We start from the raw sequence: 21,377 nt of genomic DNA, 5'->3' as shown, positions 1-21,377 counted from the left end.
ATTTAAAATACTGTCTAAAATTTTAGCAAGAGCAGTAAAACTGAAGAAGATGAAGGTAATACAGATTAGAAAAGAGGAAGCAAAATTATCTTTATTTGCAGATGATATGATAGTATGCATAAGTAAACCAAAACTTCCCAAAGGCAATTCCCAGAGCTGATAAACTCTTTCAGCAAAGTTGTTGGATACATGATTAACTAAAAAATACAAAGAAAAACCAGTGGCCTTCATATATACAAAGTTTCAAGTGCAAACAAATAGAGAGACATCATAAAGTTTGAAATGATTGTTGACACTTGTCACATTTTACCTATATAATGAATAACCTCAAGAAACTCAATGTCAGTGTGTTGGGTAAGATCATACAAATTATTTGTCGTCACAGATTACTTTGATATTATTATTTTTTTGAGACAGGATTATTATTATTGGGTTTTTTGAGACAGGATTATTATTATTATTTGGTTTTTTGAGACAGGGTTATTATTATTGTTGGTTTTTTGAGACAGGATAATTATTATTATTGTTTGTTTTTTTGAGACAGGATAATTATTATTATTGTTTTTTCGAGACAGGATTATTATTATTATTGTTTTTCCAAGACAGGGTCTCTCTGTGTAGCCCTGGCTGTCCTGGAACTCACTCTGTAGACCAGGCTGGCCCAGAACTCAGAAATCCGCCTGCCTCTGCCTCCCAAGTGCTGGGATCAAAGGCCTGCGCCATTAATTATTGATGATAATTGGTTATTGATTAGTATTGATTATTAACATTGACTGATTATCAATTATAATGATCATTGATCATTTTGGTTATTGATTAGCATTGATTATTGGTCATTGATTAGTATTGATTATTGATTGGCATTGATTAATGATCATTATTTCATCGCGATCATCACCCTGCCTCTGCCTCCCAAGTGCTGGGATTAAAGGCGTGCACCACCACTGCCCAGCTACTTTTTCATATTATCGAAGGCGCTCAAAGACAACTGTGAAACGCAAAGTTGTTAATAGATTACTTACTAAAGAGTTTAGTCTTCTATAAAGACACCAGATAGTACAAGACTTTAAACCATTGACCATGTCTATGGAATTCTCGCATTGACTTTTCCTGTTTCTAGAACTACTGCCACATGCAAAAGCTTTACCATGTTGCTTATTTATGGCATTTTTCTCCAGGATGTGTTCTTTTATGTTCATAGATAACTGTGTTGTGAAAAGGTTTTATCTCATTGATTACATTTGTAAGTATGTGTTCTGTTATATATTCAAATATGTCTATAATATACAAATGTTGGGAAGAAGCAAAAGAAACTTGCCCTAAGGACTGCCTTTTTGTTACCAACCTCCATTTAATCATAAACTGAAACTAAGTTCAAGTCCCAGGTCATAGGGGACCTGTGTACTTAACAATAGCTGACCAGCTTTCATCATTCATGTTTTGTTACCTAAAACATAACAACTGTTCCTAACCATAATTTCTGTTATTCATGTTTTATTCCTCAAAATATAATGCATGTTCCTAACTACAAAGAAACAAATGACTATGATAGTGTAGACCATACAACCTACATTCTGTATGATTTGACATAGAGTAACAACATAAAAAAATGTGGTTGGGAGAAAAATGTATCTGTAACTTGGCACAGGACTTTGCGGTTTTGACTTTTGGAAGCTATATAACTTTCTGGCTTGGGGTAGGAGTGAGGCTGGGGTATTGCAGCTGAGCTTCTGAGTATAATTTTGTGGCCCTGATTTATCAGCAGTGACTTGATTACAATAAATTCTTATCATTTGCCTTGTCCTGTGTTTGAGTTGTGTTGGATCTCAGTGGACCCCATAACATAAAGATTTTAGCATTGTATGTAACCACTGTCCAGTATAAATAGTTTCATAATGATGAAGACTATGGAGGTGTGCAAAGGCTTCACTATACTAAACATGTTCATAAGGTTTCTCTCTAGCACATATTCTTTCATAATAATGAAAACTAGAGAATTGTGCAAAGGCTTGACCATATTAAATACACTCACAGGGTTTCTGTCTTAGTGTTTCCATTGCTATGAAGAGAAATCATGAACAAGGCAACTCCTAGAAAAGCAACAGTTTAATTGAGACTGGCTTACAGTTTCAGAGATTCAGTCCTTTTTCATCACAGCAGGAAGCATGGCAGGCATGAAAGAAAACATGATGCTGGCGAAGAAGCTGAGAGTTCTGCTTCTTGATCCAAAGGCAGCCAGGAAGAGACTGTCTTCCAAGGAGCTAGTAGGAGGGCCCATTCTGCACCGGGTGGAACTTCAAAGCCCACCCCCATAGTGATGCACTTCCTCCAACAAGGCCACATCTCATAATAGTGCCATTCCCTGAGCCAAGCATATTCACACTACCACATTCCACTGCCTGGCCACCATATGATTGTGCATACACATGAGTGTATGGGGACCATATTTAAAAACAGCATAATTCAAAATACATGAGGTTCAAATTTAAAAGTTCCATCATCTATAGCAGTCTCATAAATGTGAAAAATCCAAGTTCAAAGTCTCTTCTGAGATCATTCCAATCATGTAACTGTAATCCCCTATACTTTCAAAACAAATAGCACATCATATACATTCAAATTTACATTCCTAATTGCCATTGTGAGAAAATACTCAAAAGAAGTATTTCCAAAAGAAGACCAAAAGTCAGCAAGGCAATCTCCAAACTCTGCATTTCCATGTCTGGTGTCAAAGTGTTCTTCAGATCTCCAACTCCTTCCTGTCTTGCTCACTGCAGCACAATTCTTTCTCTTTGGCTGATTTTATTTCCTGAAAGTAGTTTTCCTGAGAAGGTATCCCACAGCTCGGGAATCTAAAACTCTTGGGATCTCCAAAGTAACTTCAAAATTACAGTTTCTTGTTCCAGTATCTGGGATCCGAACATGATTATCTATGCTCCTCAAAAGAAAGAAGCTGGGTCTTGTCTCCAGCTCTTCCCTCTGTAGTACATTAGGTTCTGTTTGACTCCACGCAACAGCTGCTGCTGTTCTTTCTAATCCCATGGTACTGACATATTCAATATGCTGGGTTCCTCTGCTTGCTGGGGCTGGAACATGGTCTCTTCTATTACATCATCACCAGCTTTCTATTTTTCAACAACTTCACTGCCTAAGCTCTGCTGTCCTTGAACTTGCTCTGTAGATTAACCTTGAACTTGGAGCTGCATGACTCTGTCTCCTGAATGCTAGGTAATACATGTGCAATACTTTGCCCGTACCTAAACTTTTCTTTACCTGAAATGTGTTCTGTACCAGGATGACTTGAATCAGAGATCTGCTTGACTCTCGTCTCCTGGGTTTTAAGGCATGTACCACCATGCCTGTACTTAAGTATTCTATTTTAGATCTTAAAATGAAAGCCCAGAATAGTAATCACAGTCCATCAATGGTCAGTTTCACACATACTGGTAACTCTTGTGTCCACATGAATAATAACCAGGTAATAATAACGCCTAACAGCATACAGTTCTTCTTCATACAACTTCACATCCATATATTTAGATGGATGGAATCTTGCCCTAATATCACCATTCCTTTAATACCATTGTGTATCATTGATCAGAGGATTTAGCTTAATTCAACTTCCTGGTGAGATTTTCTCTTTGAACCTAACATTTTATATTTTTCCTTTCTAAGATTACTAAGCATGATCAAAACAACCATCATGAGACTAAACACAGGCCAAAGGCTATGCTTGGCTTTCCTGAGACTTCCTTTGTCAATGCAATTAACAAAATAAACCTCTTTACCTTCAGACAAGGGCAAAAGACATTCTTCAGCAAAACATTATAAAAACTATATACAAAGTTCAAACCAACCTTAGTACATATGTGTTCTACTAGCATAGCACATTAAGTTCCACTTAATGCATGTACAAATCCAAAGTCTAAAAACCCACATTGCTTCAAACAAAAACATGGTCAGGCCTACCAATAAGATTACTTAAGTCTGGGGTACCAACTTCTATCTTAGAGAGAATTTCTATTGCTAAAAAGAGACACTGTGACCAAGGCAACTGTTTTAAAGGCAATAGTTAATTGGGTCTGTCTTATACTTTCAAATGTTTAGTCCATTACCAACATAGCAGGAAACATGTCAGCATGCAGGTAGCCATGATACTGGAAAAGGAGCTGAGAGTTCTGCATCTTCATGAGAAGGCATCCAGGAAGAGATGGTATTCCAGCCAAGTGGTAGGAGGGTCTGTTTTGTACTGGCCTGAGCTCCAGAGACCACCACCATAGTAATTCACTTCCTTCAAAAAGGTAACATGTACTCCCACAAGGCACATCTCTTAATATTGCCACTTCTTAGGGTCAAACAAATTTAAATCACCACAGTTTATTTCTACTATAAATTCTTTCATGCTTTTAAAAATGATTAGGACATGCAGAGGCTTTAACATGTTGATTACTTTCAGATGGTTTCTCTCTTATATGTGTTCACTTCTGTATTCAGAAACCACTATGTCATGTAAACAGTTTTTCAACTTTAGTACAATCAAAAGGTTTCTGCTCAGTTCATGTTCTTTTATGTCTTTGGAGACTACAGAGATATGCACAGGCTTTACCATGTTCATTACATTTGTAAAGTTTTTCTAAAGCATGTGTTCCTTTATGTGTTTGGAGAGTACAGTGACATGCAAAGGTTTTATCACATTGACTACATTCATAAGGTTTCACTCTGCACATTTTCTTTTGTGTATTCAGAGATGACTGTGTCCTGGAAAGGCTTTACCTCATTCATTGCATTCAGTTTATTTCCAGTATGTGTTCTATTATGATACTGGAGACCACTCTGATGTAAAAAGGCTTTACCACATTGATTACATTGATAAGGCTTCTCTCCAGTATGTGTTCTCTTATGTTTTTGGAGACTACGGTTACACGAAAAGGCTTTACCACATTGATTACATTGATAAGGTTTCTCTCCAGTATGTGTTCTTTTATGACATTGAAGACTGCAGTGACTTGAAAAGGCTTTACCACATTGATTACATTGATAAGGTTTCTCTCCAGTATATGTTTTTTTATGATATTGGAGACTAAGGTGACATGGAAAGGCTTTACCACATTGATTACATTCATAAGGTTTCTCTCCAGTATGTGTTGTTTTATGTCTTTGGAGACTACTGTGACATGAAAAGGCTTTACCACATTGATTACATTGATAAGGCTTCTCTCCAGTATGTGTCCTTTTATGATATTGGAGACTACTGTGACATGAAAAGGCTTTACCACATTGATTACATTGATAAGGTTTCTCTCCAGTATGTGTCCTTTTATGATATTGGAGACCACCATGACATGTAAAGGCTTTACCACATTGACTACATTCAAAAGGTTTCTCTCCAGTATGTGTTCTCTTATGTTTTTGGAGACTACGGTTACACGAAAAGGCTTTACCACATTGATTACATTGATAAGGTTTCTTTCCAGTATGTGTTCTTTTATGACATTGAAGACTGCAGTGACTTGAAAAGGCTTTACCACATTGATTACATTGATAAGGTTTCTCTCCAGTATGTGTTCTTTTATGATATTGGAGACTACGGTGACATGGAAAGGCTTTACCACATTGATTACATTCATAAGGTTTCTCTCCAGTATGTGTTCTTTTATGATATTGGAGACTACTGTGACATGAAAAGGCTTTACCACATTGATTACACTGATAAGGTTTCTCTCCAGTATGTGTCCTTTTATGATATTGGAGACTACTGTGACATGAAAAGGCTTTACCACATTGATTACATTGATAAGGTTTCTCTCCAGTATGTGTCCTTTTATGTCTTTGGAGAGTACTGTGATAGGAAAAGGCTTTACCACATTGATTACATTCATAAGGTTTCTCTCCAGTATGTGTCCTTTTATGATATTGAAGACTACTGTGACATGAAAAGGCTTTACCACATTGATTACATTGATAAGGCTTCTCTCCAGTATGTGTCCTTTTATGATATTGGAGACTACTGTGACATGAAAAGGCTTTACCACATTGATTACATTGATAAGGTTTCTCTCCAGTATGTGTCCTTTTATGATATTGGAGACCACCATGACATGTAAAGGCTTTACCACATTGACTACATTCAAAAGGTTTCTCTCCAGTATGTGTTCTCTTATGTTTTTGGAGACTACGGTTACACGAAAAGGCTTTACCACATTGATTACATTGATAAGGTTTCTTTCCAGTATGTGTTCTTTTATGACATTGAAGACTGCAGTGACTTGAAAAGGCTTTACCACATTGATTACATTGATAAGGTTTCTCTCCAGTATGTGTTCTTTTATGATATTGGAGACTACGGTGACATGGAAAGGCTTTACCACATTGATTACATTCATAAGGTTTCTCTCCAGTATGTGTTCTTTTATGATATTGGAGACTACTGTGACATGAAAAGGCTTTACCACATTGATTACACTGATAAGGTTTCTCTCCAGTATGTGTCCTTTTATGATATTGGAGACTACTGTGACATGAAAAGGCTTTACCACATTGATTACATTGATAAGGTTTCTCTCCAGTATGTGTCCTTTTATGTCTTTGGAGAGTACTGTGATAGGAAAAGGCTTTACCACATTGATTACATTCATAAGGTTTCTCTCCAGTATGTGTCCTTTTATGATATTGAAGACTACTGTGACATGAAAAGGCTTTACCACATTGATTACATTCATAAGGTTTCTCTCCAGTATGTGTCATTTTATGTCTTTGGAGACCACTCTGACGTGAAAAGGCTTTACCACATTGGTTACATTCATGTGGTTTCTCTCCAGTATGACTTCTTTCATGCCTGCAACAATAATGGGCACATGTGAATGCTTTACCGCATTCATTAGCCTGATTAATCATTTTACCAATATGAATAAATTTTGCAGTTGGTCTAATAATAAAGAACACTCAGATCTTAAGGTTTTATCACTTTGATATTCACGGTTGTACTTGCTCACTGTGGGTTACTTTACCTCTTTGAAAATACCTGTGATGGGAAGAGTATTTACTACATGGCTCACATTTATAATATCCTTTTTCTATATGAGATTTCTATATAATGTATTTCACATGTCTGACGATATCAGGGTATTAAAACACTGATTGCATTCTTAGTTTTTTCTGTAGTGTGAATCACACCACAGCAGCACTGTGACCAGGACAAACAGAAGAATTTCCAAACTTCTAGTACCCATAGAGATTTTCTGCAGTGTGACTTGGGGATGTTCCCAGTAATGTCAGAAAACCAATTAATTGCAAATGTCTATTGTATTCAGAAAGTCTACCAAAGTCAGAATACAATATATGTTCTCATTTTTCTGGTGTAGAAAGAGGTATGTTGCTTCTTTCAACATCCCTATGCTCACAAGGTTTTATCCATTCTGACAATTGATATACCCATTAAAAGAAAAACGAGTGAAAGGTTTCCATATTGAATTCACACCATTTGACATTTTGTTCTTTGTAGACATGTGGTATATGGATTAAGGTTTCTCCACGACTTTCTTCACTCTCACTAACTGACCACTCAATAAACTTAGAAATGTCACTAAAAGAATATGAGTTTCACCAAATTTACCATGGTCTATTTGCTTATTGGATGGCTTTGGATATATATTTATCACTATTCAATGTGCAACATCTAAATATTATGAGACTATTCAGATTGGTAGTTCCACAGCAAAGCTCTAATAGAGTTACAAATCAATTAAACGTATCTCTTAAGGCATTGTTTCCATGTCCTCTTTCTTAGAGGAATGCCTTACAAACATAAATCAGATAACTGACACTGAGGCACATGGCTTTGTGAGAATATTATAATCATAGCTATACTTAAAGGACTGATTTTTTTTACACACTTGCTTTTCTTTAGAGCTTCCAGAACACATTAAAATTTCCTCACAGGCATATTTGTATCAGTTTGCACATGAAAACTACCTTTCACGCCTTCTAGAAATTTGACATTGTTCTTCAATATGATGATCTTCCAAACTGTAACCTAAAACACAATACCAGAAAATGAATAATATAGTATTGGAAATTAAGTAAAATTCAAGTTACTGTGAATTTTGACAGGACCGAACCTGATTTCTTCTGCTCAATCTTCCTTGTTCTCAATTGAAATAACAGAGGATCATCAATAACCAAGAATCACTTGTTCCATTATTTTGAAAAGCAAAACAAAATTCACAGTCTTACCTGTAGCAGTGAGGTTCCAGTAGGTCTCCAGCATCACATCTTTGTAGAGATTCTTCTGGGAAGGATCCAGCAAATTCCACTCTTCTGCAGTGAAGTTCACATGCACGTCCTCATAAGTCACTGCATCCTAAAACATCCCATACATGTGTACAACAAGAAGCATGATTGTGACATCACTGTAAATAAATGGATACTTTCTAGACAATGTAATAATGTAATTCTGGTGCTTCCTCCACTTATTTCCTGAAACAGAACTTATAATCTAATCATTCTGTCATTTTAGAAAGAAATTGAATTATAAGTTTCACCTGTGTTGCTTCTGATCCCTTTGAATAGGGCATAGGCTTGCAACACAAATGGCAACTGAGAGGGATATACAGGGGGAAACAGATCAACTGTACTGAGCACACATCTGAAAAGCTGTATGAACAATTACTAACTACAAAAATGATGGGCAAGCTGCGTGTATTTGCTCATGTCTTTAATCACAGAGGTACAGGCAGGTGTATGTCATTAAGCTGGATGCTGGCATGGTCTATGGGATGTGTTGCAGGACAGCAAAAGTTACATATTAAGACCCTCACTCTGCTACAAAAATAAACAAGGAAACAAAAATTGTGTGGAGCCAACAGAAGGCAGCTATCATCCTTGCAGCCATCTTGAGCCATATACCCTGATAAGAGATTTGATTACAATAGCCTATAACAGCTGAGCACACTCTGATAACATCTTGTTTTAGATACCCAGGATCTTCCCTTGGGTATGTGAGACTTAAAGGTGTGTGACTTAAGGGTGTGACTTAGAGATCAGATTTAGAGACAAGACCTAAGGGTATGACTTAAAGGCGTGACTTAGAGGCATGGCTTAGAAGTGAGACGTATAAAAGGCAAGAGGCAGACAGAAGAGTTCAGTACAACTTGCAGTAGGAATTAGGCATTAGGCAGAAGACACTTGGACTAGAGTACAACTTGGAGTTAGTTATTAGGCATTAGGTATTAGGCACTCAGCACTTGGAAGAAGAAACTTGGAACTTGGAGGCACTAGGGACTAGGAACTCAAGACTTGGAACTTGGACTAGGAAGAGAGACTGAAGAATAAACAGGATTGAATCACACTCTGTCTGGTCTCCATTCTTCGCATACGTCCTCACTCTCTCTCTTGCTGAACCCTGACCTGCGGACTGGAGCAGCATGAGGCAGTGTGAGCTCTAACAATTTAGACCCCAAGGCTTTTGGCAGTGCGGGTCCAACATTGATAGAGCAGTCCTCAACATTTTGGCCCCCAAACATGGGGCAGCTCGGGCTGCAACAAAAAATGATAGAGAGAACTCACAGTTCTTTACTGAAGTTCTTACAAAGAATTATACGTTCACTGCAGTTCTGTATTCATCTTGCAAAAAACATGAAGTGGACCAGTTTAAACAGCAACGTTAATAAATTTTGCTAGAAGGGAATGCATGTTTAAACAGTTAAAAATGGACAGATGAGAATACTAGTAATGTATATGTTGATCAGAAAAAAGGAACATAAAACAGGAAAGATAGCTCAGGAGTGGAAAGCTCTTACTGGTCTTCCACATAATGGTAGTCAATTTCTAGTATTTATGTGGGGATCAACAACTACCCATTACTTCAAGATCAAGAGTTCTTGGGCCACCTTCTGATAACAGTAAAGTTGAGGCACACATGATATTCATATTCATCCACACAGGCACAATACTCTTACTCAAAATTTTCAGAACAAACACAAGTGTAAGGCAGAGCAACATACACCTGGATTCCAATGAGTCTGAAGCCTCAGGCAGTATTGATATCATGAACATATGCCATCCGGAGAAATAGAATTATATATATATATATATATATATATATATATATATATATATATATATGTAAGAGAAAAGAGTTTTTTAATTGGACAAAAAGGGGGAAATGTTGTGGCTAGCCCTAGCCTCTTGTTGTCATGGTAATTCCACTCCTGGGAGGGGCTGCAAAGGAGGAGTGAATCTTGTGAACCTTCTGTCCAATCAAATTTGTTAAATAAAGGCTAGAGCCAGTGATTGGGCAGTAGAAGAGGAGTGGGAGGAGCCAGAGGTAGGGGACGAGTAATAAGAGCGGTTGGAGCAATTGGGCAGTTGGCAGTTGGGGGAAGGACAGAAGATGAAGAAGATCATGACCTAGGAAACTGCAAGTTGTAAGAGATCTCATAGCTGGGGAATAGAGTAGTTCAATGGTAAATCTGCCCAATCTAGGCGTACAGCATACATTTATAATTAATTGAGTTGTGTCTTCCTTGACTGGACTTCCTTGGGCTAGAGATTTACCGCAACAAATTGGCGCCCAACATATTATTTAGGACTCAACTAACTTGAGATGAAACTGTATTGAAAACTGAATGGGTCTGAGGACCTACAAAGAACAAAAAGTTACAAAGAACAAAAGCTTCCCCAATCCCCAGAGAGAGAACTAAGGCCAAGGTCAGGAGCAGCACTCAGCCTACAGCTGGGCTTGCTCACTGCCTTGTGAAAACTGAAAGAAGGGTCTGCCGAGAATTCAAAAGTGAAACAAAAGTGATTGTAGCAAGACCAGTAGGTCATAGTAAAAAAAAAATTAATGCAGGAGTAAATTGCAGGCTGCTCTGAGTCAAAAGAGACAAACAGATAAATAGATAAAGGTTATAGTAACGAACTGTAAGGAGGGACTGATGATCCTAGAACACAACTGCCTACGAGGTAGTTTTCAGGTAGAAACAGTGAATTGAGGGCTCCAGACCAGGTAATTTTTTAATATAAAAAAGAAACATATTTTGATACTTAAAGATGACAAAAACAATGGATAGCTTTTGGGCTTTATATGATGATATTTCAAATGGCTTGACAGGAATCAACTTAGGGAACACCTTAATATTTATCAGTATTGCAATATTTATTTATTTATTTTTTATGTACTATGTCTTCTCAAAAGACAGAGCCCTAGATAGAAAATTCCTTGCCTTGGAAAAGAGATTACAAGTAACACTAGAACTTTTAGTACAGGATAGAGATGAGATTTGGAAACAGAGAGAAAATAATGAGGAATGGAAGCAAATACAACAGAAAGAAAATAATGAGAAATCAAGATTATGGAAACAGGGCTTAGAACAGAAGTTACAGGAAATTATAGAGCAGCATGAACTTCAGAAAGAGAAGCTTTTGACTTGGTGACAAGGCTTAGAGGAAAAAGTAGAATTGAAGACACAAGAAATTATAGATCAGAATAAGAGACAAAAAGATGAAAATGAAAGTGGGAGACAGGAGATTAAAAAGATAATCGAACAGAAGATGTAGCTCACAGATCAGATTGAGAAACAGAAAATAATGAGGAAATGAAGCAAATACAACATAAAGAGAAATTAAGATTAAAGGGCTTAGAACAGGAGTTACAGGAAATTATAGAGCAGCATAAATTTCGGAAAAAGAAGCTTTTGACTTGGCGACAAGGCTTAGAGGAAATAGTAGAATTGAAGACACAAGAAATTATAGATCAGAATAAGAGAGAGAAAGATGAAAATGAAAGTGGGAGACAGGAGCTTGAAAAGATGATAGAACAGAGGATACAGCAGCTCACAGATCAGATTGAGCAACAGAGAAAAAATAATGAGGAATGGAAGCAAGAATTGGAGAATAACCTTTTGAAATTAATCAATCAAAATAAAATGGACAGCAAACTATCAGAGTTACAATATAAGGAAAAATTCAAAATGTTAAGGTAGAATCTTGAACAGACACTACAGGAACTCAAGGAACAGGAAGAGCAGCAAAAGGAAAGCTATGAAGCGTGGATACAAACCATAAGGGAGGAATTTAAATTTTCAGTTGAGGAAAATACTGAGGTAAAGACAGAAGAAAATAGAGAAAATCAACCAAGAGTTATTAGAAAACACACCTTGGTCTATCCGGTTACTGTACAACAAAGACCTCCAAATGTTGTTTACCCACAAGGTTATGAGAAATTTGAATGGCAACCTGTGGATGTGTTAGATCTGAGAAAATTTAAGGAAACTGTCACTAATTTTGGTATGCACTTACCATTTGTAAAACAAATTCTGACTTCTTGGGCTATTAAAAATAGAATAATCCTCCAAGACTGGAAAGATATGGCAAGAGCAATATTAGAACCTGCCGCAAATTTACAATGGGTTGCATGGTAGAGAGATGAGGTGAGGGAGATAGCATGACAGAATAGAGCCAGGGGAAGAGAGATTTCCATAGACCAATTGCTTGGTGAAGGTCGCTTTGCTGAAATAGAGGTGCAGGCTGTATATGATGAAGAAACTCTAGCATTGTGTAGATTATCAGCCTTAAATGCCTGGGACAAAGTTGCAGAATCCGGGAAGAGACTTGAACCATTTACTCAAGTCATACAAGGGCCAAAAGAAACCTTCCCTGACTTTTTACAAAGGCTAACCTCAGCTGTCGAAAGGAGTATATCAGATTCAGTAGCAAGAAAGGCAATAATTGAGTCTTTAGCCTTTGAAAATGCAACTGCTGAATACAAGGAAGTAATCAGACCACTGAGGGCAAGGTCAGCATCAATAAATGAGTGGATTAGATGCACAGCTGATGTTGGATCTCAATCAGCTGATATGATGGTATTAGGAAAAGCTGCCACTAGACACCTAGAGATGACCCAAGATTTCAAATGTTTTAATTGTAGTAAATGGGGTCATCTCAGAAATGACTGAAGGACAAATAAAGATAATACAAAATGGGGGCCTAGGCCTTCTGGAATATGTCAAAGATGTGGCAAAGGCCGACATCTGACTAGGGAATGTAGAGCAACAACAGACAAATGGGGCAATACCCTGCCAAAAAACTTCCAGGGGGGCCTTTTGCAGGCCCCAATGCCAGAAAGGAAGAATTCTCTTCCTCAGGACAATTAAATGTCACTGCTTCAAAAACAGATGTTCTGAGACCAGATATGACTGAGGATAAGGGCACACAAACTGGAGAGATACACGACCTCAAGGACATGCTGGACGTGAAGGAGAAGAAGGTCAATATTCTCCAGAAGAAGATAGAAAATCTTCAGGAACAACTAAGAGATAAAGAGAAGCAGATGAGCAGCTTGAAAGAGCATAGACACAGCTCTGACAATGCTGAAGGATCTTTGTCAGACAATTGAACGTTTAAAGGAGCAGCGGGACAGAGATGAGCGAGAGAAGCAAGAGGAGATTGATACCTACAAAAAAGATCTTAAAGACTTGAAAGAAAAGGTCAGTCTATTGCAAGGAGACCTCTCAGAGAAGGAGACTTCTCTTTTGGATCTCAAAGAGCATGCTTCTTCCCTGGTTTCCTCAGGACTAAAAAAGGACTCATGGCTCAAGACCTTAGAAATTGCTCTTGAGCAAAAGAAGGAAGAATGCCTAAAAATGGAGAGATCTAATCAAACTCTAAAGGAGATGCTTAATAGGCAAAAAGGAATCAATAAGAACCCCCAAAGATAGATTATTTATTGCATTATTAACCTTAAATTTTTTGAATGCTAATGAACAAAGCACCACAGCCGCTGAGAGACATTGGATGGTGGAAAAAACTACTGAACTAAATCAACCTGTTTATATTAAGGATATTTTGACTTCAGAATGGAAAGTGGGAAATGTGTTACACTGGGGGAGAGGTTATGTTTATGTTTCCACAGGAATAGAAAAACTGTGGGTTCCTTCCAAGTTGATAATGATCAGAAATGACAAAGGGAGACTCCCTGAAGACCTCTCGACACAGAAGAAAAGGGAGACTAACACAACCAACCAAATGGGTGATGTATATATGGTGTTGTTTATGTCTCTTATATGGACTTTAACTGGCTGGGACTAAAATGTCTACACAAAGCCAAGAACATTTAAGTGGGTACTAATTTCTCATGACTTAATATATGCCATCCTTTATGAGGGCATGTATACAAAGTTATATTACAGTTTGATTAAGTGATCAAACTAACCTGAACTAATCTTCATTGACCAAGCTGTATGCCCTACATGCTCCATGTGAATGTCTTTATAAAACTACCTGCTGCTTTTAAGTTTTATATGTTACAGGATGAAAGAAGAGAAACACAACCCTAGCAAGATTCATACTTGGGGATGCTGAGTCTCTGGGACCTTCTATTCCAGCTTTGTGCTTAATTCTACTGCAACTACATCGAAGCTGTTTCTTTTAAGGACTTGCTTCCAGAACTCTTCCAGAACAGCTAGCTTGCCTGTCCAGCCTTTCTGATTGTCACAGTCATGGTGTCAGCTAAGCTATGAACTTTCTCAGCACATAGTGACTTTAAGGCAAATGATGCCAGCTAGCTCTCCTTTGACTAAGCCAATTTTCCTATTTCCCTTTGGGCCCCCAGATGGGAATTCTTCGCCCCAATTCGGCTGGAAGCAGACAAAAGGAGATCATTGCCCCAGTTCCTTATGTTGGGGTGGATGGTTCTGGTTACTTTAGAAGTCTTTATGATTGTCACAAGGTTGAATATCTAAGAGAAAAGAGTCTTTTAATTAGACAAAAAGGGGGAAATGTAAGAGAAAAGAGTTTTTTAATTGGACAAAAAGGGGGAAATGTTGTGGCTAGCCCTAGCCTCTTGTTGTCATGGTAATTCCACTCCTGGGAGGGGCTGCAAAGGAGGAGTGAATCTTGTGAACCTTCTGTCCAATCAAATTTGTTAAATAAAGGCTAGAGCCAGTGATTGGGCAGTAGAAGAGGAGTGGGAGGAGCCAGAGGTAGGGGACGAGTAATAAGAGCGGTTGGAGCAATTGGGCAGTTGGCAGTTGGGGGAAGGACAGAAGATGAAGAAGATCATGACCTAGGAAACTACAAGTTGTAAGAGATCTCATAGCTGGGGAATAGAGTAGTTCAATGGTAAATCTGCCCAATCTAGGCGTACAGCATACATTTATAATTAATTGAGTTGTGTCTTCCTTGACTGGACTTCCTTGGGCTAGAGATTTACTGCAACATATACATATTTCTCCAAATTTTAAAATTGAAGATGTGGATAAAGAGGTGCACAGAAGCATGTGCTTATTTTACAAAAACATGTCAGGTGGCTTCTGTGGTTTCTATATCTACTATCAGTACAAGAAGGGCTTCACAGAGAAATTTTGTCTTGAAAACAATAAACAAAGGGCATAAAGTTAAAAATATAAAACCACCAGGCTTGCAAAATAGCTTAGAATTGAAATAGCAAATGTTTATACTGTATCTTATATGAATCAGGGACTGAGAACAAATGGGGAATGTATGGGAGCATGAGAAGAAAGCTGAAGAATCCATTTCAACCACAAAACAGTAGACACACAGAACAAAATATGTCCTGTCTAAAAGAAATACAGGGGTAAAACTGGAGCAGAGAGTGAGGGAATGGCCAATGAAAACTTGCCTAACTGGAGACCCTCCTTATGGACAAGCACCAATCCATGACATTATTAAGGATACTCTGTTATGCTCTCACACAGGAGCCTTGCATAATTGTCCACTAACAGGCTCCACCCAGCATCTGACTTGAAACAGATGCAGAGAACCACTGTCAAACATTGAATGGTCCTTGGGGACTGTTATGGAAGAGTTGGGGTAAGGATTGATGGCCCTGAAGAGAATAGGAACTCCTACCCAGGAAGACCAACATTCTCAACTAACCTGGACCCTTGGGGACACTCAGAGACTGATTCAGAAACCAATAGCACACACAGTCTAGACTAAGACCACTGGAACATATGTAGCAGATGTATAGCTCAGTCTTCATGAGGGCCCTCCAACGACTGTAGCAGGGGCTGTCCCTAAAGCTGCTACCTATCTTTGGAATCTGCTCCCTGAACTGTGCTGCTGTGTCTAGCTTCAATGAAAAGAATAAACTTAACCCAGCAGAGACTTGATGCACCATGGTGTGGAGATACATAGGGGCCTACAGCTTCTCAAAGGAGAAATAGAGGATGTTGGAGAGAGGAACTCTTGTGTGGGCAGGAGACATAGAGTAGGGACTTCACAAAGTACATAGCCATTTTATTTATAACAGCTTGAAACTGGAAGAATCCAGATGTATCTCAAACAAAATATGGATATAAAAATATGCTTCATTTACAAAATGAAACATTATTTAGCTATTAAATACAAGGACATCATGAATTTTGCAGGCAAATGGATACAGCTAGAAACTATCATCCCAAGTGAGGTAAACCAGACCTAAAAGCATATGCATGTATGTACTCATTTACAAGTGAAAATAATCATAAACTACAGGAATCCCACACTACACTCTATAGACCCAAAGAAGCTATACAAGAAGGAAGGCCCAAATGAACATGGTTGAATCTCACTCAGAAGGAGGAATAAAGCAATCATAGGAGGCAGATGGAAGAGAGAGAACTGGATGGGAGAGCAGATAAGAAAGGGGAATCGGGGAGAACCAGGAACAGGTGTTGAGAGACAAGAGAGGGCAGGAGTGGGGGGAAATGAATCAAAATCTGCAGCTGTCTGGAGGTGGGTAACATTTAGGATGTGCCAGAGACCATGATTTGGAGGATGACAAGGAGACTATGGGGTTGATCTTAGCTGAGATGCATAGCAGTAAGATATGGATGCTGAAGAGGTCACATCTGCAGTCAGGCAGGACTCCCAGTGGAGAGTTAAAGACACCAACCAATCCAAAATCCTTTCTACCCAAAATTTGTCATGTCCACAAGAATGCAATCTACTACATAGATTCTGTCCAGCAGCAAAATAACCCTTTGATACCATGTTGTTGTTGTTGTTCTAACTTGCTACTCTGCTGCTGTGATTGAATCCTCTAAGCAAAAGCATCTCAGGTAATAAGTTGTTGTTGTACATGGTTCTGTCAGATCACAGTCCATCATTTTGGGAGCTTAGATTAAAACTGAAGGCAAAAAAACATGGATAAACACTGTCTCCTGGCTTGCTCTCTTGCTTGCTCACTGTCTCATGCTCAGCTAGCTCTTTCATCCAGCCCAGGACTACTTGCTTAGGGATATTGCCACCCTCAGTGGAAGAGCCTTCCTAATCAATCATCAGCACTATCTCTTACAGACATAGCAACCAGCCATTCAGATGAGGGTGTACCCTTGATTGAGGCTCCTTCAGATGACTGTAGCTCTGACATGTTGAGAACTGAAAACAACTAAGACACAGACACAATAATAAACAAGGAAGTTGTTACAACCCAAAACCAATGAGCTAACCATATCAATACAAGAGGCCATGCTACCCCATGAGGGATTTGGAGTTGTGGCTGAGCCAGGACAAAATAGGAGGGCACTTACTCAGAGCAGGGAGGGATACACTGGAATGGGGAGCTCAGAGGCTGTGCTGACCTGGGGTGAGGCATCTTTAACCCTGGGTTCCCAGGCCAGTGCTACCAAAGAGGAGGCTAAAACAGCTGGAAGGTGGACAGAAAAGCAGATTGTCCCACAGACCTGGAAATGACCACTAACAAAAGACAGGATCTCTGATTCAAGGAAGATATGCTAAATTTGTTAGAATCGATGAAAAACGACCTTCCATCTCATGACAGCTCCAAGCTCAAAACTACAGAGTCACATATAAACTGGGCAGACGGTAGTTCAGGAGGTGGAAAATGAGGTCTTTGTCTTTCCACCCTGTAAAATAAGGTAGGCAGAGCCTGATTTTGCCCTGGATGCTGTTTCGAAGAGCTCTCTGTCATGGACTAGTCATTGTGTCTAGATCCTGCTGTTAAGAAGGATTTAACCCAAGGTGTGGGGCTAGTAACTAAATCGATTAGGGTGGAGTCTGTCTCATTTCCTCAGTGAGAGAATAACAAAGTGCCACACACAAAATAGACAGCCACAAGGGCGCGGTAAAGGCTACCCAGCAGATTCCTCCACTTGGACAGAGGAGAAAATGAAGACAGGATGGCAGCTGTGAGCCCTGTAGCAGGGTTCCAAGTCTGCTCTAACCTTCCCAGAAATTAAGACCAGAGGAACAACGTCCACTATACCAGGCTCTGGAGCATCTTCGAAGCACTTTGGGGCTCGGCCTCTCCAGCGTATCCACTGTAGCAGGGTTCCACATTCAATTTAGTCATCTCCCTCCACATATACTCAAGAAAAACCTGAAAACCAAGGCACACAAACTCAAATCTGGCAGACAAGTCACTGACACAGAAACAACAGTGGTGCATCTTAAACACCGGCTTTTCAGTTCTTTAGTTGGGAGTCCTGAGGGTCTTGGGGTTCCAGTCAATGCACTAAGATGTTATGTCCGAGTCACAGAGACCCCCAACAACCAAAAAGAAGTCTATTGCAATGCAAACACATGGAGGTCTTTATTATGAGCTCTGTAATAAGGATTCTCACCAGTCAGCCTCACATGAGATCAAAAGTGACTGACCAAGTCTAGGGGTGCTGGGTATTTATTACAGTTATAGCAAGACTGGGACATTAACATGCAGGTCAGCAGCTTAATATTTTAAAAAAACTGCATGTCTGGCATAATCTTCAGGAACCAATCAAGGAGGCAAAGCAATCTGACAACCATGATGGGTAGACTAACTTTTTCTCTGTAAGGTGTATTAGTTATCTATATGTAGCTTAACCTGGCAGTTGTACCTTGATTAGCTGTTAACAAGGGGCGCTTGTCATAGGATGTTTACTCAAGTGGACTTTGTGCACTCTCTAAAACAGAATTGATTGGGCTTTACAAACTCATCTTTGTGCCTGAGGTCCTTATTATTGAAAGATACTCCTGTTCAACCATAAGCCATGCATGGCAGTAGAAAATGTAGTTTGTTTAAAGACCTACCTCACTATCTGTTACTACACTGTCTGAAACTGTTTTCCTGAGCAGGTACCACACAGTTCTGAAATCTCAAAATATTAGGGTTTCAAAGGTAACTTCAATATTACAGCTTCTTGTTTCAGTATGTGGGATCCACACATGATTCTTTGTGCTCCTCAAAAGAGATTGGGTCACTTTACCAGCAATTCCCTCTATAGTACACTAGGTTCTGCTTCATTCCACTTTACTGCTGCTGCTGTTCTCTCTGCTCATCCCATGGGACTGACATCTTCAATATGCTGGGTTCTTCCCCTGCAACTAGGATTCACTATGCTCCTCTCATACACTCCCTTTCACAGTGCCAAGCCTTAGCTGCTCTGCATGATAGATTCATTTATGCCTTCAAAACCAATACCTCCTGGGTGATTCTCACACACAATCGACTCCAGGTGCACAGCAAAGTACAACCTTGACTATTTCTGGAACATGGCTTCTTTGTCCTCTCAGAAAACCCTTACCAGAAGATGTCACCTCAGTGGTGCTGGTTTCTTCTTCATCCCCACTAATTTTTTAACTACAGCTAACCAGCATCAATTGTCTCTTTCCTCTAAAAGCAGAGCCACATGGACAAAGTTGTTGAGTTCCTCTGCCTGCTGGGGCTAGAACACCGCCCCTTCTATTACATTATCGCCAGCTTTCTATTTTTTCAACAACTTCACTGCCTAAGCTCAGCTGTCCTTGAACTTGCTCTGTAGATGAACCTTGAACTCGGAGATCTGCATGGCTCTGTCTCCTGAACGCTGGGTAATTCGTGTGTAACACTTTGCCTGCACCTAAGGTTTCTTTACCTAAGCCGTGTTCTGTACCAGGAAGACTTGAATCAGAGATCTGCTTGATGCTCATCTCCTGAGATTTAAGGCTGTACCACCATGCCTGTGCTTCCACATGAAAATGATAACCAGGTGATAATATCGCCTAACATGATACAGTTCTCCTTCCTACAAGTCTAGGGCGTGTCCACAGGTCCACCAGCCAAGGTACCAGGAAGCAGCTCTGGTCATGCCCGTGCCTCAGATTCACAGGCACAGCTACTCACTCACAGGCAGCCCAGGACCTCTGCTTCCACCCTCCCGCCACAGTACCTAAAAGCTCCAATCATCACTGCAGTATCCGGTGGCCCCGAGGCGGGCGGTCTGTGACGTCAAAAGGAGCCCCCTGATGCCATCAGGATCTTGAAGGCGGGGATCTCGGGGAGTAGTCTCTCGGGCTCTCGGTGAAGTCAATCTGCTCCAGCCGGGATCTCCAAACACTGCGCGTGTGCACCAGGCCCGAATCTTCATGGGAAATGTAGTCTCCGGCCAGCCGCCATCTTGCTTTTTCCTCATGGCATCATGGGATATGTAGTTTGAAGGCCGATTGCCATCTTGGGTTGAGTTCGTTGGGTTTAGTTCTCCGGCCACCATCTTGGCACGAGTCCTTATGGGAAATGTAGTCTTGGGCCGGCCACCATTGAAAGACACACACACACACACACACCCCCCCCCCCCGCCGAGAGGGGAGACCCTCACTCAAGTCTCTGGATATCACGGCCACCCAATAACTCAGAAGACACCGACCTTGTTACAAACAGCAAGAGGTTTTATATCAGGAATCAGCCGGCTGAGGTTGAGATTCGTAACCCACACAGGGGCAGATGATTTTGACCCCCAGCTCTGCTAGTGAAGGATATTTAAAGAAAAAAACCCCACAAACCAGGGGGGTGAGGCGGAATACCAGTGGAAAGTACCAGCCCATCATTTAATCAGTCATGTGGGGAACACCCTGTACATGTTTTTCTCAAGAATTCAATCTTGCTCAACCATCTACTTTGTGGTCAGCCAGTGGAACCTGGAGCTAGTAAACTGACTGGCCTACATTCTTGTCTAAGCGCTAGGAGTCACAAAACCTTTTCCATACCTTTAATAAATTTTTATATCTTTCACTAAGTTCCTGGAACACAGCTGGTCTGGCTCCACTCTATCTGCTAGGGGGTCTCAAAAAATTTCCATTCCTTTCACCATCTCTGCGTAGCCCTGGCTGTCTGTCCTGGAACTCACTCGGTAGACCAGGCTGGCCTCCAACTCAGAAATCTGCCTGCCTCTGCTGGGATTAAAGGTGTGCACCACCACTGCCCAGCTATACCTATCTTCTTAATGTATACTATAAAAGACAAGAGTTGGAACACGTATGCACAGAGTCAGAAAAACCACCTGTGTTTCTACAGGAAAGCAACTGGTCCAAATGTTTTGGGTGGATTCAGAATCAGCCAAGATAGTGAAGTTACTCAGAGATCACCTCCTCATCTAACACGTGAGGAGCATTACCAGGGACCT

The 21,377-nt window shown here is 39.8% G+C and overlaps 1 protein-coding gene across 1 annotated transcript; it reads right to left on the bottom strand.

Annotated features, from left to right (window-relative positions):
- Window positions 1-2,091: 2,091 nt before the first annotated feature.
- LOC143439794 (uncharacterized) lies at window positions 2,092-20,427 on the bottom strand. Its single transcript, XM_076926350.1, has 5 exons — window positions 20,148-20,427; window positions 18,227-18,340; window positions 8,233-8,359; window positions 7,972-8,032; window positions 2,092-6,835 (listed from the first exon to the last, which is right to left on the bottom strand). The coding sequence occupies exons 2-5, from the start codon at window positions 18,323-18,325 to the stop codon at window positions 4,705-4,707; spliced, it is 2,418 nt and encodes an 805-aa protein (XP_076782465.1). The 5' UTR covers window positions 18,326-18,340; window positions 20,148-20,427; the 3' UTR covers window positions 2,092-4,704.
- Between the last annotated feature and the right edge of the window lie 950 nt (window positions 20,428-21,377).

Source organism: Arvicanthis niloticus, chromosome 1 (assembly GCF_011762505.2).
Source record: "Arvicanthis niloticus isolate mArvNil1 chromosome 1, mArvNil1.pat.X, whole genome shotgun sequence".
Classification (NCBI taxonomy): domain Eukaryota; kingdom Metazoa; phylum Chordata; class Mammalia; order Rodentia; family Muridae; genus Arvicanthis; species Arvicanthis niloticus.
The sequence above is the reverse complement of the archived record's forward strand: the minus strand, read 5'-3'. Positions and strand labels throughout refer to the sequence as shown.

Bases quoted from the DNA above. Each gene is read 5' to 3' on its own strand.
- LOC143439794 (XM_076926350.1), bottom strand. From the start codon at position 18,325: ATGTGGAGGGAGATGACTAAATTGAATGTGGAACCCTGCTACAGTGGA. The intron at 8,033-8,232 runs GTAAGACTGTGA...ATTGTGTTTTAG, and splicing joins CTGGAACCTCACTGCTACAG to GTTACAGTTTGGAAGATCAT. The intron at 6,836-7,971 runs GTAGTTTTCATG...TTATTGTTGCAG, and splicing joins ATTTCTAGAAGGCGTGAAAG to GCATGAAAGAAGTCATACTG.